General features: G+C 47.0%; 1 protein-coding gene across 1 annotated transcript in view; it reads left to right on the top strand.

Annotated features, from left to right (window-relative positions):
* The window catches only part of ANO9 (anoctamin 9), a 57,481-nt gene extending 40,937 nt beyond the window's left edge, over nt 1-16,544 (top strand). Inside the window, exons 15-24 of the mRNA XM_090032334.1 lie at nt 306-417; nt 875-932; nt 3,765-3,862; nt 4,785-4,948; nt 5,956-6,108; nt 6,985-7,132; nt 9,728-9,835; nt 10,269-10,362; nt 11,314-11,426; nt 13,480-16,544. Coding sequence (XP_089888460.1) covers nt 306-417; nt 875-932; nt 3,765-3,862; nt 4,785-4,948; nt 5,956-6,108; nt 6,985-7,132; nt 9,728-9,835; nt 10,269-10,362; nt 11,314-11,426; nt 13,480-13,507 — 1,076 coding nt within the window. The 3' untranslated portion in view covers nt 13,508-16,544. The remainder of the gene's footprint in view (nt 1-305; nt 418-874; nt 933-3,764; nt 3,863-4,784; nt 4,949-5,955; nt 6,109-6,984; nt 7,133-9,727; nt 9,836-10,268; nt 10,363-11,313; nt 11,427-13,479) is intronic.
* The last annotated feature ends 9,314 nt before the right edge of the window (nt 16,545-25,858 follow it).

Raw genomic sequence — 25,858 nt, 5'->3', positions numbered from 1 at the left:
CATCCTGTTCTCATGAGTGCTAGCTTCTGCTCTAGCCTCAAGTAGAACCCTGTGCACAGCCAACTTGAGGAGCCTCCTCCTAGAGGCTAGATCTACACTGATTGTTGTGCTGATGCCTTGGGACAGTTGGGGATCTGTAGAAAGAGGATATGAATTCCAGGAGATCAGTGTTAGATAAAACCTTTCCAAATCCCTGACCATGTTGCAAGGAAGGCTCCACTCTGACGTGCCATGGGAGCCTCTCCAGGACAGAAGGAAGCTTCTGCTTCCATGACTCACATGCTCATCTGCCCTCCTATTTCCAGAGAAGCCGCGGACATTCTCTCAGCGTGAAAACAACTTCACAGTGAAATTCTTCACCTTCCAGTTCTTCACCCACTTCTCCTCGCTGATCTACGTTGCCTTCTTCCTGGGGAGGTGAGCATGAGCAGCACCCACCGATCCGCGCTGGCTTGTGTACATTGGGAATATTCACAGCAACAGTGGTGTGGGCTGGACCCTGTGTGCCTGCTCTGCTCCTGGAGAATACAGTCAAGCTCTTGGGTATGGCTGTGCTGGTGGGAGGGACATGGACAGCTAGTAAGGACACAGGGAATGTGAGTGTTCCCACATTGATTCATTGTGGGGATGCTGGCCCCACTGAGGTCAACAGGACTTTTGCTGTTGAGTTCAGTGGGGACAAGATTTAACCCCAGAGTATAGTTCTCTGCCTCCTCATCTTGTGGTTTCCTGTTGGGTTGGTGTTCTTAACTCTGCCTCTCTAACCCTCAGGAGGGGGTGGTGGAGGAGGCATTAACCTTGCAGTCCAGTGCAAGCAGGGTGAAGGGCTCTCAGCACCAGGTTCTGGGATATTTAACTATACTTTCCTGGTCAGGATTAATGGCCGACCTGGGAATTATGTGCGTGTAGCTGGCAAATGGAGGCTGGAAGAGGTAAGTGATGTTCCCATAATGCTTTGCTGCCCTTTGGTGCTAATGTCCTCTTTGTCTCTCTCCTCCCCTCTACCTGGCACTGTCTCTGTAAGACCCTTTGCTTTCTTCTATCCAGCATACCCTTTCTATCACTTTAGTTTCTTCCTGGCTAAGGCACATTGTTGGCTACAAAGGACCAACTCACAGGATCATAATAAATTCTAGTTTATTGGATGGGATGTGAAGTTTCTAATAAAATCATAAATGCAAACTTTGAGTTATGGGCGTTACTGGTCACCGTAGCACATACACACACACATGCACTCACTCATTCAAACCCATGCAGTATAGTGTGTAGTGGCTGCTGCAGTGGTAGTGAGCACTGGTATCAGTATATCTATCTATCTGAGGCCCTGGAGTTTGCTGTTGATGCTCAACTTCCTTCAAGGTGATGTCTTCTCTAGAAAGGGGTCACCTGTTTGTCCTTCTGCCTCAGTAGGTCAGGTGCTAGATGAGAAGGTGCCACTGAGGGTCACACTCCACTGCCTTTTATCCCTTTCTGGCAGACTTGTGTAATCTCCCTGTATCATCTTGGTTACCCAATCCGGAGGCTGCTGTCCCACGTGGGTCTTGAGTAGCACCTGACAGCTGTTAGTCACAGAGGTTTCTGCCTGCTGGTACCTGAAGTTTTGGGAGTCCACCCTTGACTTACTGACTTAATGTCTGTATTGTCATGGGTTACAGGAATAGTCCATAGGGTGAGTGCTCAGTTCTAGGAATCAGTTCTTTACCTTGATTAGCTTAAAATGGAGTTCCTTTGGCTAGGCTATTTTCTACTGATGATCATCATTCATTCAACAGATTTTATCACTTTACAATTACAATTTCAATGCAATTTTAACAGTGGTCCAGGGTGTAACTTCATTCTACAGGGAGTACATTCCTTAAGAGTTTATGTGCCCGTGTGGTCTCGAGCATCCGGTCACGCGCCTCGCGGCCCCAGATGCTCCGGGGTGTTCACCTGTCCGTCCCTGCTGTCCTGCCAAGTGGATGTCTCTCTCCCAAATAGTCTCTCCCCCAGTCTCACCTGCTATGACTTTGTATCTTATTCCAGCGGTGGGGTGTCCGACTGCTGGGGTTCTTTTGAGTATGGGGCAACTGGATGATGATCTTCTGTGAGGCTCCACCTCCCCCTTACCTCGCCCTTACACTCTGCCTTAACAGGTTCACGATGTCCTTTGGCTGGTTTCTCCGACTGTTGGGGCTCTGCAGATGCTCGTTGGGGATGGTTGTATCAGCCTGTGGGGCCTAACCCTACCTCCGCCCACAGCACCTTACTACTGCCTGGCCTCCCAGGGGATAGTAACCCCTCCTGGTCTTAAGCAACACCTGGTCCCTAGATACCACACACCATAACCCCTCCAAAGGTGGGAAACAAAAGAAACGTTATCAACAACAAAGAAAATATGAAGATGTGCACAAAAAAGGGAAGGTCTCTGCCTCTTGCCCTCTATACTCACGTCTAGCTCAACAATGCCAGGCCTCAGATGCCTGAGGTCCCTAGGCAGCCATAAACTGGGACCTGGCTAGACTGCCAGCTCCAACGCTCTCCTCCTCACTCTTCGACCGCCTGTGGGCTCGCTGGACCTGTGGTGGCTTCTCCGCACACCTCCCATACGTCCCTTATTGGGGGGGCTCTACGTCACTGGGCCCGTCTTCTGCAGCCCCCCACACTGCTTATGCTCTTCGTCCCCCACCTGGGGTGTCTCCTCAAGCCCACTGGAGCCTGCGACGATCCCACCTGGTCTGGCGTCTTGGTGGCTGCTGCTCCCTCCAGCTCCCCGGTTGTAGCCCCTAGCGTCACCCTCCTTCCATTCTTTCTAGTCTACAGGGCCGGGTCCCTGGTCTGAGCAAGGGACTACAGCTTCCTCACTCCCTGTGCTGCTGCCAGCAGCGTTGTTCCTGCGGTGGGCTTCACTGCATTCCCTCGTGTTGGGAGAGGCAGCTTCTCACCCCTTTCCCCCTTGTAGGGGCTCTGGGAGGGACCTCCCTGTTAAGGTCCCCGCAGGTCTCTCCCCTGCTTCCTTGCCAGCGGCTCTTTCTATATCCGCTGGCCGGCTCCTGCCACCAGCATTATCTGCTGGCCGCAGCTGTATAAAGCTGTATAAAGCTGCTAAAGAGCCACTCAGGTCCTGCCTCCATTTTTGGCTTCGCTGCTGATCCTGCTACAGGCAAGAAGTCTTTTGTTTCTTTCCTTTTACTTTTGCCTGCCCTGGGGGTTTCCTAACCCCAGGGTTCCCCCCTGGCTCCTCGGGGTCTGCCCTTCTGTTTCTCCCCGTGACAGCTTAAAAGTATAAAATATAAAGATGAGACAGATGAAATATGAAAATGCCCTGTGAGACATATAAAAATGCAATGTGAGGTAGTGAGGATCAAAGACTACTGGGAACAGTAAGTGAGTTAGATTAGCACAGGATATATTTACAGTCTTTACAGAGGATATTTTAGTTCTTTTGTTTTCTGTAGTCACACTGAGCTTAATTGATATGTAGATGCAGTTTCTAGGTTTCTCCTACAAAAAGCCACTTCAGCTTTCTGGTTGGCTCTGAGTCTTGCCACACCCATGCAATGAGTGTGCTAGGTCTCTGCCAATACTGAGAAGGAAAAGAAATGCACAAAATAGGGGGGATGGAGGGAGGTGCAGGCAAGAAGGGGGTTCTGTTATATCCATGTCCAGAAGGGAAATGTACAAAGGGGGCTTTCTGCTACAACATCTAGCAACCTCCCTCCCAGGCCTCAAGCCAGGCCAGCTTTTTTGCGCAGTATGACTCTCAGTCTCTCTCCTCTTTGCAGTGCCACCCTAGTGGATGCATGACTGACCTCTTTATCCAGATGGCTACCATAATGATCCTAAAGCAGACTCTGAGCAACATGGTAGAGTACATCTCCCCGTAAGTCAGCATGTCATGGGCATCCATAGGGGCTCTTGTGTGTCTGAGTCAGATATTCTACAGAAAGTGGAACTCATGGGAGTTCTCCTTAGGGAAAATGAATGTGAAGCCAGATGGTGATGTTAGTTCAATCCTGAAATCCTCTCACAATTAAATGACATTTGCTTCAGGAAGAAGCAGAAGTAGTTTAGAATGGTTAGACCATCTGATCAGGGATCAGAAGTGAGATCCTGTGGCAAAGGTGACCACAATAGTTCATTCTGAATACCGAATGAGTTGCCCAACAAGGTCCCTACAAAGAGTTCAACTCAGATCCGTTCACAAAAACAAGAGAAGGAAGGAACAAACAGATCGAGTCGCAGTCATAAACTACTTCTACTGAATAGCTTATCCCACAGATAGCTGTCAATCTGGCATCTTGAACCTTTCTTTGGATGTTGGAATGGATCTTGTAGCTTCTTAGCATATCCTTGTAAGCTATCCCCCAAACTTCAGTGCATATCTCCCACCCGTTAGCAGCAACACCAAAGGAGAACTTTCATTCCCCACTCTGCCACCCACCAGCCCAGCAGACCTAGTCACACAAGTACCTGCTCATCAACAGGAGGCTGCAGCCCACAGTTGAGTTCTTTGTGAATTAGAGTTACTGGATCATCTTATTGAGGGACATTACCTCTCTATTGTTAGTAAACCATCCTGTTATAAAGTGATAAGCTTGGGAGAAGGAATTTGTCCATGTGCATTTGAGGGGTGTGTGTGTGTGCGTGTGCATGCATGATGTTAGTACACTGCATTTAAAAAAACCTCTGGCTCAGGCCTTCATTTTGGCACCCAAGAGGAAGCAATTCCACAGGAGCTCAGGTAAGCACAGAATTGGTCTCTTAGCTCACATCCCTCATCCCTCATATCCTTGTCCCTCCAGCTGGATTACCTACAAGATAAGACAGCTGCCGGTGAACACAAAGGTCAAAAGTAAAGTCCAGGTGGAAAACGAAGCTGAGGACCCTTGCAATGAGCAGTGGCTGAGAAACTACCAGTTGAATGAAGTCAACATCTTCAGCTTATTTAATGAGTTCTTGGAAATGAGTAAGTGACACTGAGCTGCAGAGAAAATGTAGTTCTCAGTTTTGGGTCTTGGACATATGTGCAGTCATTCCCAGTGTCTCAGCACTTGGGGTTCAGGGTGATGTAAATGCCCTGTGACAGTGCTCCTCTTAGAGGGCTCCAATTCTTGACAGCGTGGTGTGAGCGGTAGTTCTTAACCATGCAGCTGTCAGGGATGGAGCTCCCATGAGTAGTAGCAGCAACCCTCATTGATAAGAGCAGGTTAAACAATCATTTGGCTGGGATGGCTTAGAGATGATTCTGCATGGAGCAGGGGGTTGGACTTTCTAAGCACCCTTCAGGCCCTACTTTTCTGTGATTCTGTGTTAGTGGGGTGGGTTCAGAGCTTCAGTCTTGTCCTGGGGCTTGTGGAATGCTGTCAGGCTTGATGAATCTGTGTCCATGGCTGAGAGGTGGGTGGGGGAGGAAAGGACCCCTGCAACTTCTTCACTCAGCAGCCTATTCTTGTGCAGAACCTGCTGTGTCCAGGGCAGGGGCAGGAGAAAATGGGTCCAGTTTCCTGGCTGCTTAGTGACCCTCGCACACTGAGGGATAGATTGTGCCTTGGGCTGAGATGCCCCAGGAGGATCCCTAAGCAATTTAAGCCCAACAAGCATAAATTGACCAATTTATGCCTGAGGAGTGGCAACTCCTATCCTTCCCTACTGTGCCCTATTCATGGATGTCATAACATACTAGTACTGGTATGACCACTAACACATACTACCACCCTGTCCAGCTGAGCTGGCCAGCACTAGAGTTTGACCCTCTCTATCTACTCACCTGTATGGAGGGCAGAGAGCTCTTGATCACCTTCTATGATGAAGACAGGTCACTGGGGGAAAGGGAAGATGGTACATTTCACCCTTCACCCTTGCAAGGCCAACCCAGGTCATGCCATTACCGGGATGTCAAATACAGGAAACACAAGGCCCTCTCCTCTGTTGCTGGATTCCTCTCTCAGAGCTTGGTGTTTCTCCCATTGTCAGTGATCCAGTACAGCTTTACCACCATCTTTGTGGCTGCCTTCCCCCTTGCCCCAATGCTGGCGTTCATCAACAACATCATTGAGATCCGGCTGGATGCCATCAAGATGGTGAAGCTGCAGAGACGCCTGGTGCCTAGGAAAGCCAAGGACATCGGTGAGATAGGGACAAAGGGGAGCTTTCACTGGTCAAAGCATGTGCTCAACACTAAAGGGATCCAGTTTGTGTATGTGTTGCCCAGGGCTGGCCCATCCTATCCTGCAAAACCAGTGGCCACAGGGGGTCCTGCAGCCAAGGGACCCCCAGTGTCCGGCCACTTGCCACCCCCACCCCTGCCACTGATGCTACCAACACTGGCTTCACGTCCAGCCACTTGCTATCCCCCATCCCCCTCTGCCACTGCCACTGCCACCAGCTTCTTTGGCTGCTTGCCACACTCCGCCCCCCGCCACTGACTTCTTCGCATCAGGGAGTCCCAGAACTATTTCTTGCAGAGGGCCACAAAAAACTGTGGGCTGGCCCTGGTGTTGCTATAAGTGACATGAAATGCCGCTACACATTCCTTATCTAAATCATGACGTTGTCTGCCCATAAGTGCTATTCCAGGGCGGGCTCGGAGAGCTGGAGGGGAGGGCAGCATTGCAGGTGGGGTTGCAGATCAAGACAGAGGTGCGGCATGGATGCACACTTTGGCTGAGTCTGAACCACACAGCCCGTCCCCTGTTTTGTAAGCCACGACTTTGCCTGGAGTTTCCTGATGGCCCATCTGCCCACTTTATTGGTTAGGATGTAGTGCTCAGTAAATCTCAACCTTAGTGCCCTCTGCCCCACACTGAGCTGCTGTACTGAGACATTGGCTGTGCCCCAAAGACCTCTATTCCATTGATTTTGCCTTGCCAAGCCCTGTCTTCTTTCCATTCACAACAGTGGCAACATTTCCTTAGATTTCAAGCTGGTAGGTAGCATCCTGTGCCCCAGAGTAGAGCTGATGCTCTCAGCTGGGCATGACTCTAATGTCCTCTCTCCTTACAGGAATCTGGCTGCAGGTTCTGGAGGGCATTGGCATTTTGTCTGTCATCGGCAATGGCTTAGTGATCGCCATCACCTCTGACTTTATCCCCTTGCAGGTCTACAAGTACACGTACAGCCCCTGCACTCTGGGGAATGACACCAACATCGAGTAAGCTTTACATCATTGTGTTCACTTACTCTGCTCTGGGACAAAGCCATTCAGTCCCTGGGCTGCTGGATGGCAAGAGCTGGACAGGAAGAGCAGAATCTTTGCTACTACCCTTACCTCTGTTTTTCCTCATCTGCTGAGGCACTTGTAGGAAGGGAACAATTAATCTAAGCTCTCAACATTAAGAGGAACCTGTCTCAGTCAGGCTGCATCATTTTCTAAGCTGTCTTACTAACGCCACTCACCAGGCAATGGGCAAACCAACAGCAGTGGACAATAAAGAACAGCCACTTGGCAGCTGGTGAAATAGTGCCTTCCAGTGGGAGCAAGAACGGCAGCCAATATTCTTTTCCCATCTCATTTGCCCAGAGTGGAGCAAATCTACTGAGTGTCTTTTTTCTGCTTTATCTGAAAGGAACACAATGATTAGGGATCTGTGCCACAGAAACACACACCACAAAAGAAAGATGCATGATGACTGCCATTCAGTGGCTACTGCCCATTGTGGCTGTGCAGAAGAATGCTCGGGTCAAGAGTGGAAACTAAAAGAATCCATCTAAAAATCTATAAGGAGACTTTTACATTCTGTAATTATGTAGCACTGCATGAATGAGTTCAGTACAACTTTTAACTCTGGTTGCTTTGCTACTTCCAACAGCATGAGCCAATTCTCTGTATGCAAAGTCAATATTTGATTACATTTTAATTGCATGATATTTGGTCAAGCAGTAAATCAGTGGATTAATCCCAGCATGGACATTTCTCGGTCTCTCTCCCCATTCACTGACAATTCTTCTTTCCTTTCTCTTCCATGACCTGTCCCTCCATGTTTTGCCTGGTTTCTCTAAAAGGTGGGAACCTGTACTACACTGTGCATGCTCAGTTCCCACTGGCTTTATTGGAGGTGAGGATGCTTAGCATCATGTGTGATCAGCTCTGTTGTGGACAACCTTGAGAGTGTTCAGAGGAGGGCCACTCATATGGTTGGGGGCCTGCAAGCAAAACCCTACAAGGAGAGATTGAGGGCCCTGGATCTCTTCAGCCTTCATAAGAGAAGGCTGAGAGGTGATCTTGTGGCTGCCTTCCAATTCATCGAGGGAGACAGCAAGGAATAGGAAATGCTCTGTTTACCTGGGCACCCCTTGGAGTAACTAGGAACAATGGCCACAAACTGACGGAGAGCAGATTTAGGTTAGACATCAGGAAGAATTTTTTTATGGTAAGGGTTGCCAAAATGTGGAATGGGCTTCCAAGGAAGGTGATGCTCTCCCCTACCTTGGACATCTTTAGGAGGAAGCTAGACATTAGGGCCATGCGAAGCTTCGGTCCCTGACTCGATTCAGCGGAGATTCGGCCCAATTTGGTGGCTGAATCTCCAAATCTGAATTAAATCAGAGGACCTTTTAATCTCTCTGAATTGAATCGGAACCCTCTGAATCAGTTTGGAGAGATTCAGAAAAATTTGGCGATTCAGACATAGACACAGCTTTAAATGTTTTTTCTACTTACATCTAGGTAGCAGGTGGCTTGTGAATGCTGCGATGTTGGGGTGCATGGAGTGTCCCACAGAAGTGTGGGGGGGGCTCCCCAGCACACTCAGCAGCAGACCCAGAAGTGGGTCTGCTGGGGAGCGTGCTTGAACCCCCCTGCCATTCCCCCTGGCTCAGCAACTTGTGCCTCCTGGGTCTGGGGCAGCACCCGGGGTCCCCTCATGACCAATCACTGAGCCGGAGGGGGGCAGAGGCGGGGGGCATGTGCTCCCTGGTGGACCCAGGTTTGCTGCCGAGAACATGGAGGGCCTCCCCATGCTTCTGTGGGATGCTCCATGCGCCCCAGCATCACAGCGATCAGCAGCCTCACTGGTACCTCGAGGTATGTAGAAAAAACATTTAAAGCTGTGTCTATGTCCAAATCGCAGATTCTCTGAATCAGCATCAAATCTTCATATTCAGATTTGGCCAGATCAAATCAGGGACAGTGATCTGAATCAACTAATCAAATCACTGTCCCTGATTCAGGCTGAAACCAAATCTTTGCACACCCCTACTAGACATGCACCTGGCTGGGGATATCTGACCCCAGCACTCTTTCCTGCCCAGGGCAGGGGGTTGGACTCCATGAGCTGCTAAGGTCCCTTCCAACCCAAACATCTCTGAATCATCTGTGAATCTGTCAGGGCTGGGAATATTTCTTGATTCATAAGCCAAATCAGGTAGGGTACTGAGTACATCCTGCTGGTTAATGAATGCCTTCAACCTCCATGTACTCCAACAGGTACTGTGGATGCTGAGTGACTGTCAGATTTGGGTCCTCTGCTTAAGAAGTGCTGTGTAGGTTTCTGGAGCCATTGGCATGATTTAAACTATTAACAACAACTAGTTCTTAGGTCTTGTTCATGCTCTTGCTAAAGTCCTTACCATGGACTTCGGCAAGACCAGGACCAGGCTCAAGGTTCCTTTCCTTTGTTGAAATGCCTGGAAGAGACCAGAAGTCTGCCATCTTTCCTAAGCTTGACCTGAGTATCCTGGCTTGGGATGAGCTCACTGGGACATGAGCAAGTCTCTGTATGTAACTGTTTCCTTTCCTTTTCTGCAGCTGTTTGACAGGTTACATCAACCACAGCCTCTCGGTGTTCCGCGTTCGAGACTTTGAATGGCATATGAAGCTGCAGGACTTAGCTGAAAAGCAGATCACAGAATGCAGGTAATGGTGGCTCCATAATGCTGACCCTTAACCCTTCTCATAGCTTGACAGTAATCCTTCCTAATACACAGCTAATTGCTTGTTAAATTGGCCCTAACACACTTCCTTTCTGCATTCTCAGAGAGCGCCAGATACATTGCTAGTATTAACTGGTGTGACACCCTTGTGGGCCAAAGGACCTATACTGATTTATCCCATGGGCAAGGGTTAGTCAGTGAAGGAAGCCTTATTGTCCAATTTACTCATATATGAACTGAACAGAGTCTTTAGGGAGTAATGTGGGATTGGTGCCAGGGGAAGGGACTGCATGAGCCACCAGGGCCACCCCATCATGCAAACCCATGAATCACCTTTGGGTGAAGCCCATGATAACCAGGCCAGGGATGGGGTTTGAGGGGCTGTGCAGATGGGGCTGATGCATTGTGTCTTTCAGGTACAGGGACTACAGGAACAACGATGACTACAGTTACTCTGTGCAGTTCTGGCACGTATTTGCAGCCCGACTCGCCTTCCTGATTATATTTGAGGTGAGTGTGATGAATGGGGCCCCAGCAGGCAGCAGCACCAGGGCTGCCCAGGCAACCTGCCATAGCATTTGGATGGGGAAGAGAATCCCACATTCCTGTCAGGAAAGCAGTATGGCAGCAGGGGTGAAGGTTTATGCATTAGTGGCAGGGCTCTCTGAAGAGGCTGCTTCTGTGGTAGTCCAGCTGGGAACTGAGGGAGTTTCCTTCTTCCTCTCTGCTCACAGCCTTCCTCCCCAGCTGCATCAGCCCCCTGCTCCATTCACTTCTCATCAGACTTGACTCCTGCCTTTGCCCACACCACTCCTGCTCTTCTCTTCCCTCCCCTGCCCTCACCCCAGTGCCCTTCCATCTGCTGCTCTGTCCTGCTGGAAAGCCTTGTCTGCTTGTGCCCTCAGCCCTTCAAACAATGCCACTGCCGTACCAAGGAGACACCGCTGCCCTTAGCTGGGGCAGCCCACAGCACAGGGGAGCTGCATTGGTAACATGGCCCACTTGGTAACAGTACCATGGCGAAGCCAGCATTTCATAGGAGACAGGTGAAATGCAGCCAGGGACAGAGGTAAAGTCAAGCAAAACAAGGGACTCTTTGGAGACCTCATGCCATGATATGGGGCCTTCGTTTCTCAGCATTGGCATGAGAAGGTTTTAGTCTCCTGATAGCTTGAGGGGGACACACATGCCTGAAGAAACAACCTCTCTCCCCCTCCAACTCCACAGAGGCACTACTGTACATTTCATGGCAGCTCTCCATCTCCCACTGAAGTCAATAGGAGTCTCTGTACTGATTTCAGTGGGAGTTGGACCAGATTATGTATCACTTACGTGGTGAAGTAAAGCAGCTGAGCATTGTTGTGGGGTGATTGCTTGTCCCTGCTCAGCCACCAAGTGCAGCTCAAGTCTGCAGAGACATGGGTCCTGATCGCACGGTGGGCTCTCTTTGATTCTTTTCAGCATGTAGCTCTATGCATCAAGCTGATCGCAGCCTGGTACGTCCCTGATGTCCCCCAGAGGGTTAAGAATAAGAACCTGGAGGAAAAAAAGAAACATCTTCAAGAAGAACTCAGGTAGGTATTGCCCTAAGCCTAACACTGAAGGGGCCCCTCTCCCCCTCAGGAGACAGCGATATCCAGAGTGCGGGTCTGATTGGCAGCCTGACCTTGGGGCTAATCACTTCACCTTTTTGCATGGGCTTCCTCAGCTTTGTAAAGTGCTTTGAGATCATCAGAGAAAAGGCTGCCTTCCTGCCTGCCCTGCTGTTAATGCCTGCTCCCCTCCCCTGGCTCACACGCCCCTGAGGGCTGCCCTGGGCAGGGGTGGCTGGGCACAGCAGACGAATGGATGAGATTGCTCCTTGTGGGCCTTGACAGTGGTCTGTGCTGGTCAAGCCTTGGGATTCTGGGGCTTGAAGCACCTGTTCTACCACAGGTCAGCCTCGCGGCATTTAACCTGCATGCTCAGCAGGGACTCCAGAGACATGTGGCTGTTCTGAGAGAAGTCATGGGGGCATTGGCAGGAAACGGAGGCAGCTTCATTGCTAGACCCATTTATACATTTATAAGTAGACTGGAGAAGAAAAGGAACAGTCCACTGCTGGTTCTTGCTGTCTGGGCTAACTCAGAAATTCAAGCTTAGTTACAGGCTGTTGGCCCCACTGTCCCAGTCAGGCTTCTGCGCCTGATAAGTGAAGACTTCAGTTCTCCTGGGGTGGAATACCACAATTCACCTGCAGTTGGGCAGACTGGGATTTACAGTCCCCTGGAAACTCTAATCTGGCAGGTCCAGCAAACTGGGTTCCTCCAGAAGCCTGACACCTCCTGTGTTTGCAGTGATTTGAGAAACTACTTCTTTAGAAAAAAGCATGATTGACTTCTCCAGAGGACATGCAGCACTCAGAGCAGCAGTTTCAAACCAGCACAGAGTAGCCTGGCATGCTCCTTTAGCCAAATGTAATTTCTCTAGGTGGTGGTCTTGAGTGCATGCCCCCTCTGCCAGCTTCTTTTCACTGATGCGACTAGAGGCAGCCGCTGCCTGCTGACCGAAGCCTTCTCCCTTTTCTAGTGCCTGTGGTACCCTAGGTCTCCTTTGAATGTCACCTTGGAAAGAAGAATGGGCGACTAGTGCCTCCTGATACTGTGGGGGCATCAGCAGCCAATCTCTGACCAAGGGTGGGGGGTGATAGCTGCCACCAGCAGAAGTGCCAGTAGCAAACATGGAAGTGCTTGGTGCCCCCACAATCTCAGGGGGGCACCAGCTGTCTTCCCCACTCCCCAGCTGGCAAGGGCCAATCTCAGGGGGGGCACACGCCTCCCCCACCTGTCACCTATGGGAAGAAGTAAAACCTGAATGAAACCAGCTAGGTTACTTCCCCCAGTGGATGGCCCAGCTATAGTTTTCTCAACTTCGTTGAAGCTAAGTACCTAGGTATCTCAGGAGTTCTTTTACCTTTCCTGCTGGTTTTATAACAACCCCTTCACAGCCTCCTTTGACTTAACTATTCATTCAGGCAGCAATAGTCAAAGGACTAGTCACTCACACTATTTATAGGATAATGGAAACATTCTTCCCAAATTGCCACAAGACCACTTTTCCAGGAGAGACAACTGCTGTCATTGTTGATTTTGATGGCAAAAAAATGGAGTCAGTTCTCCCAGCAGCAGTGAACTCTACTGCTGCTCTACAAAACTATAATTCCCAAAATGCCTTGTGCCACATGACATATTGCCTACTTGTGCAGCCGAGAAGTGCAAGCTGAACAGACAATGCCCCCCATCCACTCCTTCTGGCACCCTTCCCCTTAATGCCCAAGCGCGTGCCCCATTCACCCACCTCATATTATGCTACTGCCATGAGGGAACATGTTGGAATGTCCAAATTAAACTATTTTAGTTTTGGAGCCTTTGATTTTCTGATAAAATGGATATTTTCTTTGAGCAGAAGAGTCTTTTAAAAAAATCTTTTAATTGAAAGCCCAGTTTTCCGTGAACATTGTTCTTGTCTGAATATTTTTCAATCATCTCTTTGTAATAGTTTTATTCATCTAAGATCCACTTGCTATATTCAATACATGTGCTTGCTGGGGCTACTGGAATTACCTAAATTGTTTTCTGTATCTTCCAGTGTAATGGATCACTCTACAGAAGTGTAGTGACCCCCTGAGAAGAATATAGCAATCAAAAGCACAGAAACTGCAGATCTACTATCCAACAGGACAAGGCTGCAGGCTTTGGAGACATCACAAAGACATCCCTCCACACCTCCACTCCTCCCAAACCCTGAAACTGCAAGCTCATTCCCCAACTACCACTAAGTTTGGACTTTACTCTTAAGAAGGAAGAAATAATATAATGTTCGGTTTGCATGAGCAGGTTGCTTTGAATCTTATAGTATTCTGAGGAGGAAGTGCATGGACTGCACAGCCAGGAAAGAGATGACATAAGAAAGGCTGCATCTCAAAGATATCAGACTGGGGGAAAAACCTCTGGACAACTGGAAAAATGTCCAGCATTTTGCCACATTCCCAGAAGGTTAACAATGTTTAGATTTTGCCAAATTTGTCCTGCTTGTTTACCATATGTGGCAGGTGGGAGTTCTACAGATGAACCCGCCTCCCAACTCACCGAATAGAAAGAACAGACAAGGTCCGCTCTCTCTCTTTTCTCTTTCATATAGCATCAAATACCAACTTCCAAATCTATGAGCCACTGTCTGGCATTATTGTTCAATGTGCAGTTTTCATCTGCCCCATTTGGGTATTTGTAAAGATTGCAGCGTCCGATAAAGTGCTGTGCTGTTTGGTGGACACCCAATTCATACAGGGGCTGTCCAAGATGTTCATCTGATGAAGTGTTGTTCTGAAGCATCTGTATCCAGATATCAGTCTGTTCAGCTTGTCCTATGCTTCTCTGTCAAGGTCGTGCCCAGTGGGGGACTCATTTGGTACAAGATAATTTCATCAAAATTGCCCCAGGATTTGGGACAGTCTGTATGGGCCACCTAGTTCTCCTGCCTGCCTTACCTCTCAGAGACATTTCTTGACTAGATGAAAGTGTCCTCTACAGACAGAAGCACAGAGATCTAATGACTGTTTCTCTTACTCTGCTTCTCCATGACCATGGCCAAGTTCCTTAGCCTTTCTGTGCCTCAGTTTATGAAATGGGCTTACCTTCCTATCTCATAGGGATAATGCAAGGCTTCAGTATCAAACAGCTAAAGCACTTTGAGGCTTTGTCTACATAAGGAATTTGCCAGGATCGGGATACTATTAGTTCATGATAAGATGCACGTACAAACGCTTAAGTGCACACAAGGGAAGCTATGGCTTGTTGAGTGGAGTTTATCCCAGCTGGAGTTAGCACCACAGAAGCAAACTGGGGCCTTCTCTGCTATGTTTTGTGTTCACAACAGCGCATCTAGGCCCAGGCCAGGATGACGTAGCCTAGGTCTTCGGTAATCTCATCAATGATCTGCAAAAGTTCATTGCATTCAGTAATGCTTCAGCACCATCAGGAAATCTGATACTCATCTTCACAGGGTGACCTGGTTTTATTCTCAGTAATCACCATAAGCCTTGATTTACCATTTCATTGGGCTAACAAGGAAAGCTTTGCTGGCTGCTTCAGCTGAGCAATGGATAGTTTACTTTCTGTGTCCCCTGTGAATTTCATGCCTTCTGCTTGTGTTCCTCTAATGAGTGGAGTCCCTTCACGGTTCCAAACCCTTCCAACATTCAGGAAGCCATCATTATCTCTTTTACTTGAACAATCACACAGACATCATTAAGGCTGCAGCACCGTTTCAGTTCTAATGCACTGTTTTTACTGGCTCATAACCTGAGAAATGTGTCTCTGGGGATGACAGCTTTCATGCTTGGTTTCTACCCAACTGCCTGATATGTTTTGAGTATTTCAGCCAGTCATGTTCTGCTTAATTATGACAACATCAACAAAAAAAGTCCATAAGCACACGTTCATCAGGCGTAAATCAGCACACCCATGTAGAATTCACTAGACTTATGTCCATTTACATCAGTGGAAGACAAGGCCCATCCACTTCTTTTTTTTAGTGTGAATTAAGTCCAGAGCCTCTGAGCTTTTGCGTCACACTTAGAATGCAAATAGTCCTCAGCAAAGGGAAAGTCTTGCTAGACACAAAAAATGCTGGTGCACAGTTCATAAAAGTAAGAGAGCGTAAATAAAACAATCTTGGATCCACAAAAGCTCTCTTGCATCCTGATCCTGGAATGAACTTTGCATAAGCACCTACCTTCAAGCACACAGCCAGGGATCTACCCATTTGGAGACCACTGCAGGATCTGGGACATGCTACTCAGTCCTTTTAACATGGGCAAGCTAAATTAGTGTAAACCAGGCTTAACCTCCAGAGTGTCAATATACAAAGCTTCAATGGTTCAACCATACTGGTTTAATTCACAAAGCCAGTATAGTTTTTGTGTTTAGGCAAATCCTCAAGACTTTTCAAGGAGCATGTTGAGACTTTTTAGCTTTTCTACATAATCAGGAAAATTAAAAACAAAAACGTGAGCACCCAAAGCAAATTAACAGTGAGTAACAAGGCTATTAGAGAAAGTAAAATTAGTACATACATAATCTGCACTACTTGGCAAATGTAACAGCATTTAGTTCATTTATGCTATAAAACACAGATCGAGCACAAGGACTGAATGAACGTTGCACTAGTCAAAATATTATTTTTTTCCGGTTTCCTGGTTTGTGAAGTTTTGGTTTCTCAGCCTTGCACTATGCTTGGCATTCCATGTCATTTTATGTTATTTAAATCAGACCCTTTGAATCATGAAACAGAGAACGTAAGAATGTATTTAAGCTAAATGCACTGAGCTCTCATTCAGCAGGGCACTTGGAGACTCCAGTCACTTTATGCACAAGTAGTCACATTGGATGTTAAGCACGTGAGTAGTCTATTGAAATCCAATGTGACCATTCATATGCTTAAGGTATGCTTGTGCCATCTGCTTGCTGACTGGGGCAGTAATCCTAAAATCACTGCACTACATTTTTTTTCTTGCGTTCCTCATTTTGGTTGCAAGGTATGTTATACAAAAGTACTTAAATATACTGGAATGGTTGTTTGAGATACTGTGCAATAACATTATAATTGTATTTTATTCAGTGCAATTTTATACAATAAACTGTTGTTTAAAAGTGCTCCTTTTGTTGGTTAGTAGGCAAGCAACCAGGCTGGTTTGGGGGTGCGAAAGGCTGGAACAGGAAGACTGTTTTAATTACTTGCCATTGAGCAAGACAATGAACCTGTGTAAAAATCAGTTTGTTGTAACAGTATTACAATGTGACCCAGACCTCTGGATTCAGCTTCCACCTGTGTTGTACACTGACTGTATTGACTGTGGACAAATCCAGTCAGGATTTTCAAAGGTGTCTAAGATACTTGGACCTTGGTGTCCCAAATCCTTTAGCTGGCATTGGAAATCTCAGCCTTAATCCCTGTGGCTCAGTTTCCCACTGGTATAATGGGAATGATGGTTCCCTACTTTCTAGGAGAGATTAATTCACTAGCATCTGTAAAGTGCTCAGATGCTACAGTCAGTGCTTGGGATTAGTGGTAGAGAAAACATGTACAAATTCATACGTGCTATTAAAAATTTGCATCCTAAATGCATCCAAGGGGGTAGAAAACAGGATTACACCATTTTTATACCTGTATAATAATTTAAATTAAGGTGTTTGTTACTGACAGCTACAGTAGTACAATTTCCTATTGTGGATGCATTTAGCCCACTATAGAAAATGTCTGTATTGGTATGGTTTATTTCCCTTCCCATATTAAAATTCTTTATCCTACTATAGCAGCATCCACAGGAAAGCTATTTTACTACTGTAACTAAGCTTGTAGTTAAAGTGGTATAAAGTGGCACATGTACTTGCATAGTTAACGCGGTATGAATTCTATGATAACTTCAATCCTATTTTTAAAAATGAATGCAAAGCCAAGTTCTACCAGATCTTTCCATGAAAAGAGAGACAAGGAGGGGAGCAGCAATAATGATTAAATCTGTTCCATGCCTTTACATGGCATATTGTACCATCATTATCATTTTTTAATTTGGAACAGAACCCTAATGCCCCATTTTACCAATAGCCTTGAGATGCCTTTGGCTGGAATCCCTGAAAGCTACTGTAAGTAGCTTAAATTCAGTAAGCTTAATACCATTAAATGCATTTAGAAAGTGGTGACTAGTAATCTCACATTTATACAGTAACCTTCATCTCACAGGTCCTTCCACACTGCAGACATGAAACCTCTCTCATGCAGCCACCTCTGGATTGGAACACAACAACTCTTTACTTACACTCGGTTACAATACAACAGTTTTGCAAAGAAAGCAGGGGAGCATACGGTCTCAAACTTAGACTGCACAGAGAATTTTGACAGGAAAATACAATTATTCTTGAATTGTTGAAAAATAGGAGCTCTGACACCAGACTGGGCAGGAATGAGTTAGTTCAGAGTGAGAAGGAGGAGTACCCTGTGCCAAATCCTCAATCTTGTTTTTTGACATAGGGATTTTCCTTGAAGATCCCTCATTCGTAAGCAGGGTCAGGCCTGACCTGTGTAACCAGAAGTAGCCAGCCTGTGGCACGTGTGCCAAAAGTGGCATAGGCAGCCTGTGTGTGTAGCAAGTGACAGTCTGGGCTAAGGGCAGGCAGCACAGCTGCAAACAGGGCAGGGAGCAAAAAGGAGAGCGGCAGATAGAGCAGGGAGCATAGGGCAGGGAGTAGAAGACAAACCAGCAAAGCGGGCAGGGAAAGGAGATTGGAATAGTACTCAGGGAGGCCACGGGGTTCAATTTCTGGCCAAAAATGTTGGTCCCCAGTGCTTTCACTGATGAAATCTGACAAACCTATGGCCCAGGATTACCTCGCAGCAGGTCACAGTTACCAAACAATACCTCCTCTTCACCCCCAAATTATTTATTCTGCTGCATCAGGAAATACAGCTCCTGGACTGGTTCCTCTATCAAGAACTGCAGTTGGCAGGACAGGGTGGCACCTGTCTATGTCAAGAAAGCAAAACACTGAGCATTAACTTAGCACAGAGAGAACCTAAACCAGCTAAACTCCTAGGAGCAATTTGTAAGTAAGGAAGAGTCACAGAGGTACAGAGCCGCTGTCTAGACTGTTGTCAGTCCACAGCAGAGCTACTATTATTATCAGAGTCTCATGGATGTGCCAAGGGCTAGATTTTACTTTCAAGTGTGAGAACCTGGACTTCTGGTCAGTCCGCAGCAGCTCCATCGAACTCAGTGGAGCAACACCAATTTACCTCTTGGGGCGGGCAATTATTTCGGGCAGAGGGCCGCTTACTGAGTTTTGGCAAGCCATCAAGCGGTGCATGACAGGCAGCCAGGGGCAGATAAATATTAATTTTCTAAAATTTTTAGGGGCCCCGTGGGCCAGCTAGAATGGCCTGGCAGGCTGCATCCGGCCCACAGGTTGGATTTTGCCCACCCCTGCATTAGGGACTGCCCCTGCCCACATTGTAGGGGCCAGAACAGGGTGCTAGCAGTGCAGCAGCTGCAAGCTGCAGCAGTGGGGATTTAGGTGGGAGTTAAGAAGGAACTTTCTGGCTCAGAGGGAGATCAGGCATTGTCACAGGCTGCCTAGAGAAGCTGTGGCTGGTCCATTCCTGGAAGTTTTCTAGAGCAGATTGACCAGATATGTGAATGGGCTGGCTCATAGACCCAAAGAGCCATGTTAATATGAAGTCAAGTAGAAAGCAGGGTGAATTTGCACCTTATAGACCAACCAAAGTGAACAGATACAGATACAGTCAAGCAGGGGGCTGGCCCAGATGACTGCGTGATGTTCCTTACAGCCCTACCCGCCTATGATGTCTATGAAACTCAGCAGGCACAGCAGCAGACCCTGAGTGTAGCCCAGACTAAGCACAGCCCCTCTCTCTGCCCCACTGCATTGCTGAGTGGCCCAGGGCTGGACCCCCCTCTCTCCGAAGCACAGCAGCCCAGGCTCAATGCCCTCCACCCAACTCTGGAGCAGCTGGGATTGGAGAAAACCCCATTCAGGAGGCAGGACGCAGGCCCAGTCCACAGAAGCTCATCTCTGCTTCCTCCCCACCAGCCAGGTGAGCTCCACCTGCACCACATGGCAGACCCACCCAGTGTATGCTGGGAGTTGCAGTCCACCCCACCCCCAAGCTTCACGAGGGAGCCTTCCCCTGCCCCCCTCCCCCCCCCAACTACAGTACCCAGCATGTCTCTTGTGATCCTGACATGGTGATGGGGTCACCCCTGGGCTCAGGTTCGGAGGGCTCAGGTTCAGAGGTGCCCCTCCACCCCCTTGTACTCCACAGTGCTTCCCCCTTCTACTCACCCAAGGGGCTCCCCCTACCCACACCCTGCCTACTCCCTCCCATGCCACACCCCCATGCCCAGCCCACTGCCCTCCTTGGCACCACACCCACCCCATAGCACTCACTGTAGTAACACCCCCGAGCTCTCAGCTGTCCTTCTGCTCCCCACCCAACCTGTACGGCAGCAATTCTCAAGCCCAAGCAGTGCAGCACCCTCCCAGGACACTTGCAGATCCTCTCCCTGGTGCCAGGGGTGCCACACAGTGCCAGCTCAGTGAGGGGTGCCTGCAGGACTTAACAGATAACCCAGAGGTCTGCAATGTCAATACCTTTTTGTGCCCTGCCATGGCCTGTTTGATGTCTCTCTGCAACAGAAGAATTGCTAGGCTATTTTTCTGGAGTCAAAAGAGAGTGCAACTAAGGGACAGAGAAGGCAACCAAAAGGATCAGGGGCCTGAAACAGTTGCCATAGCAGGAGAAATTTTAAAAAGGCCAGAACAGCATTTTGGAAAGAAGAAGTCTGAAGGGGGATATGGCAGAAGTTTCTAAAATCATGAAGGGTGGGGACCAAGTGAATAGGCAACTGTTGTTCACCAAGTCCCAGAAAACTGGAACAAGGAGGCACCCATTGAAATTAGCACACAGATTAGGAGACAGATTTAAGACTAACAAGAGAAATTATTTTTTATGCAAGGTGTAGTTGACTTGAGTAATTCATTGCCACAGGAGAGGGAGGAGGCAGATAGTATACCCAGGTTCAAAAACAAACTGGATAAATTCATGGATGATAGATCTGTTAATGGCTATTGAACAGAATGGTTGGAGATGATGGGTGCCAGGAAGAGTATTGAGTAGGGAATAAATCACTCTAGAGATAACCATTGTAATAGTGAGGACCTGGATCCAAACTTCACAATTATTTTTTTCTCTGAAATAAAGTAGAAAAATCACCCTTTCTGTCCTAGTGAAAAGACCCCTTAAAGTTAGAGAAAGTTCAGACATTACGCTCAAATTCATGGATTGAGCCTATTTCTAATAATGGAAGCTGAGAGCTGAAATTCTGGAATGAATGTCCTAAATAGGAAGCCGTTGAGCTGAATAGTAGAAAAAGAGCAGAGAAGGGAGGGAGGGATTAGCTTCATCTTTCATGTTTCACTTAAAAAAAAAATAACCCTGAAAGACTTAAAAGCATTGTCATTTCTCTTTTTTGAAAAGCTAAAAAAAAAATTACTGACTGAGTACTAAAAACTCTGGAAAAATCACCCACTGAAATGAGAACATAAGCGGGTTGTTATGAACGTGGCATTAAACCCCAAGCATTTCATTTGGAGACTTGTTTCATTTCAAGTGAATTTCACTCTAGTTTTCTATAAAAGGATCATAGGGAAATAAAAATGTGCTGGGCCAGAGACAATTGATCAGTGAGGAAACTGGAGATCTGAAATACAGCTCATTGCGGGAGACTGTGGGCTGGTTTCTTGAGAACCTGTTTTTGCCTGGTGACTAGCTGGAGGTCCCTCAGCTTTGTGAATAAATCCATAGGTCTGGACAAAGTGAATGACCTGTCACTAGAGGGCCACCTGGCATTTTTTTTTAAACACGGGTGCCTCAGTGAAATCTTTATCAGGGCTTTTTCAGAGCAGTGATGAACAATCCTTTAAGGCTCCTACTTCCCAGTCTGACATCCCACCTGCATTAATCTCCTGAATATCCTAATATTTACTCTCTTGAGTTTCCCTGGATTTCGTTCTTTAGGAATTATGGGTTTGTTTGTTTTTTTTAACTGTTTTACAAAATGATTTTTTTGGGCCAAAGTTGGTCATGGTCATCTCAACTTGGCCCGAAAAAATCATTTTGTAAAACAAACTTTAACAGAAGTGGCATTCAACAAAAATGCAAGTGATCAACTATTGTTGAAATGGGGACTGCCAGATTTCAGGCACTGGTGACATGTCATGAAAATTAGCCAACAAGGGTAATTTCCATCTTAACAAGTGACCATGAACTTCAGCTTATAGTCAATGCATTTTGCTCCAAGCAGTGTTAGGGAAGGGCAAAGAGCTGCCCAAAGCTTGGCAGGTATGAGGATTTGGAGAAAGGGGTCCTGGGATATGTAGCACTTTTAGGACAGATGAAGTGGTTACTGTTCTGAGTGCCCTCACTTGCTATCTTTGCCACCTGCCACCTGGTGCTGCTGCTGCCATCTCTGCTGCACCAGACTATGGTTGAGCTGCAGGCAGGGGTGTGCACATGAGAGTGGCCTGACACTGGGCAATCCTGACTGTAAAAAGACCAATGAAAAATATAGCTAGAAATGTTTCTATGGGGTTTTGTCTTCCAAAATCAGGGAGGAAGCATTTATTTTTGCACAAAAGCATTCCCTCGCTGTGTTTCCACTCCAACCAATGCAGCCCTGAGAACTAGAATCAACCCAGCTTTTAAGGGATGACACTCTAAGCCCCTTTACACTGCTTGGGCTATGTAAGGGGACTGAGACTCTCTTCTGTGTTAGAAGCCTAATTTGACTGGTACACGGCTAGCATAGAGACTCTAAACTGGTCACCTCTAGGCCCCAGCCTTATGGTCACATCCAAGAGAAAGGGATTGAGTGAGGTAAGGACCGTTGTGGCTGGAGCACAAGGTGTTATCACTAACGTTAGTTTCCCATAGCCTATAGAGAAGCAGTTATGCCATGTTCAGATTCCCCAGGTATCTTAGACTGTAGCTGAGATACCTCTGCTCCTATGCCTCCCTCAGGTACTAAAGGAAAGGAACTAGGAATTGGCCCTGTGCCTTCATAGTGGTCTGTATACCTTGCACATCCGTGGTGCTATAAGACTAAACCATAGCAGAAATCTGATTGGCAGTGTCCTAGCCAGCAAAAGCACAAAGAACAACCCTCTTAAAAGAAACTAGCTGCAGAAATAGCAGGTGGATTGTCAATCATCCACCCCGAGTGCATTCCTTCACCTGTGCTGTGAGGCAGACAATGGCAAGAAATAAATGTCACTGATCATAATTCCAGGGAAGCTGGGCATATTGCCCAGGCTTTCTGCCACAGATGCAGTAGGAGGGTTTTAAAGGGATGTGCTGTCTTTTGAATGAGGAAAACTGAACTCTGGATTTGAAGAAGCAGAGAGTTTTATCCCAAAGTCTTGGAAAAGCTAGAATTGGCTTTTTAAAATCATCCTGGCAATCTTATTTTGGTTTCAAAATCTTCCTCATTTCCTATTCTAAACTAGTATACAGTATTTATATGCATTGTTAAACATTTGTCTTGTTTTCACAACAGCAACAGCCACATTTCAGTAGAGATCAGTGGGACATCTGCATTACGTACAGACAGTCAAAAAGCCCAAGGCTGAATCAATTCAATTTATGCAGATTAGTCTAAACTGTACAGACTGAGCTGATAAGCAAGTGAACAGATATTCACTTTTGATTTCAGAAATGTAGTCATAGGTCTGCAGTGGTCCAGGCCAGAAGCTTGGGAGATGCTGGAGCAGACAGCTTGGGCCAAGGCTAGCCTGCCCACCCTACAAGGGGAGGTTTGTGGGGAAGGTGCAAAGCATCTTGGGATGCTGGGGGACTGTGAGTTAACTTGAATCTGGAGGGGATCTGGGACAGAATTTCAATAAACAGATGTAACCTAAATCAAATCAGTTAAGTCTGCTACTACATCCATCCAGGTTTATCTTAAACCAGTTTCAGCCGTTTTGGCAGGTACAGACATTATACTTTTACCAGTATAAGTGATTAGAGACTGGTCTGTACCCATGACAGAACAGATTTGACACACACATAGACTTGTTTAAAAATGGCAGAACCTGGTCTAAGGCTTGCACCCTCCACCAAAGGGCCAACATAACATGAATGCCTGTACCTAGCTTTTGAAAGCAGTTTATGAGCACTGAATTTCTACTGTGTTACAAATTTGAACAGGTTTCCGACCACTTATACCAGCTGATGTGTAATTTCTGTCCACAGCAGGGTCATGTGAGTGGCTGAACATCTGAGAGTTGCTGAGTGCTTTGGAGCTTGCTGTCTTCATGGAGTGAAGGGCATTCAACATTTTGAGGATCAGGTTCAAAAGCAGAAGAGAAAGGCAATTTAAAACTGTTTAAATACAGCTACACTCCCTTTTTACACAGACCCATTGAAACCAATGACATGACCTCACCAGAGAGTTTGGCCTCCCATTTGAAAATATATTTTAACCACAGAATTGTGTCAGAGGGTCTTTCCTTCTCTACTGCCCTGAGGATCTGAGAGGGAGGGGAGTTTTCCAGTTGGGGAGAGCCAGTGCACAGCAGTGATCGAGTAAAGCTATGCTGTGCCCCCTCCTACTTCTCATGAAGACAGGGACCCAGCATAGCTGCAAACAGAAGGGAAAAGTAAGTGTGATGTGCCTGGCCCCGCGGCTCAGCGCATTGCAAAGAGAGCTGTCTTTGAAAAGGCTGATGGAGACAGGAGGGAGGCAACATCATCTTTAATCCTTTCCCCCTGATATTTTCTGACAGGTGTATAACTTAGCGACTTATTGTTTAATCCGGTCGCTGAATGGAATGAATTCCTTCCCTCATGTCTTTTTTATGGGGGTAGGATGTAGCTAAGCACATGAGCCCAGGGCTGAAAACATGGGCTGCCATTAGATCAGGGTCCAAGAATCAAACTTGAGAGGGATGGTTTCAGTCAGGGCAGACCCCAGCAGGCAGCAACCACAGCACTGAAACTACTGGCCATTTCAGCAGAACATGATGCTGAATGGACCGTGGGCATCCATCTCCCACCGTGTCAGGAGCTGAGAGATGGCACAGCACAGCGTGGGTTGCTGCTGATTGGGCAGTACCTCTTGCATGGATAAAGGGAAGACATCAGCCTCCTGATCAGGTGGGCACATTTCACCAACCCTAAATTGATAATAACAACTCTTGAGCAATGATGGAGTCCTTCCCTGGCAAACTGTTTTCCACTCCTCCCTTCCTTGTTGTGTTGCCTTCTGGAGCTGGACAGAGGGTCCAGCTGGCAGATCACTTCCCTCCACTTCCCACCTATCAGTGTCATACCCATTAACTCCTATCCCCTCTGATCTTCCCTGCCACAAATTTGCATTTTCATAGACCTGCATTTTTCATATTGGCTTAAGCTTCTATTCGACCCTAGAGAGAACACCAGCAAACTCTCCCTATTCATGAAGAAGGGTGCCTGTGCCCGAAAGCTTGCAAAGAACAATTTTTCCAACTATTCAGCTGGTCTAATAAAAGATATCACATTTGCCCAAATAACCTTGTCTGCCAAGTAGTTGTTGTTTCTCTTTATGCTCTTCCTGAAACCTCCAAAGCATTCAGCCCATTTGTTATTAAAAAAGGAAAATGATTTCTCCGCCATTAATGTCATTACATATCCCTGTCTGGATTTGCTAAACCCTCTCAGAATGTTTGCTTCCCACTAGAGCCATAATGTCACCTGACACTTTATTTTCAAGTAGGACAGAAAAAAATATCCCTTTAATAACTTTTTATTCTTTATCCATAAATGCTTTTTCTCTCTGCATGGGTAGGAACTTGAAGTATAGGGAACAGATTATTTTCTCATTATTCAATTCAGTGTTGAATACTGAGAATAAAAAAAATACAGGTGTATAAGAAAGAGTAATGGAGTTCGCAGGTCAAGTAGCACAGTGCAATAAAGAAGAAGCTTCTGTTACAGAAGCTAAGATACCATTCATGAGAACCCATTAGTGAAGAAAGCCATGTATTACATGGGATGCTGAAGACAGCAACTGACAGCCAACATACTTATTGTTATCAGATATATTGAGGGCGGGGTTCAGTTGCGGTAAGCTGATTGACAGGAGAGCCTATTTTCCTGGTGGTTTCCAGGCCATGCTTCAAAATCCATGCAACCATTTTTATGAAAATCAAAATTAAAGGATGAGATTTTTTTAGAAAACAAAAAAGTCTTTGGTATTGGCCCAGCTCTGGTCCCACTGCAGAGTGGGGAACAGCCAAGCCCAGGCTAAGAATTTTGAAAGAAAACACCCTAAATCTGCACCAGTCTTTGCACTTGCACTAATAGTCTGTGACCAATGCAGTGGTGCCTGCCTGAGTCTGCAGGCAGCATAGTGCAA

This window comes from Crocodylus siamensis, chromosome 2 (genome assembly GCF_052110815.1).
Source record: "Crocodylus siamensis isolate JL-2025a chromosome 2, ASM5211081v1, whole genome shotgun sequence".
In the NCBI taxonomy this organism is placed as follows: Eukaryota; Metazoa; Chordata; order Crocodylia; family Crocodylidae; genus Crocodylus; species Crocodylus siamensis.
This window is presented reverse-complemented; position numbering and strand designations above follow the sequence as displayed.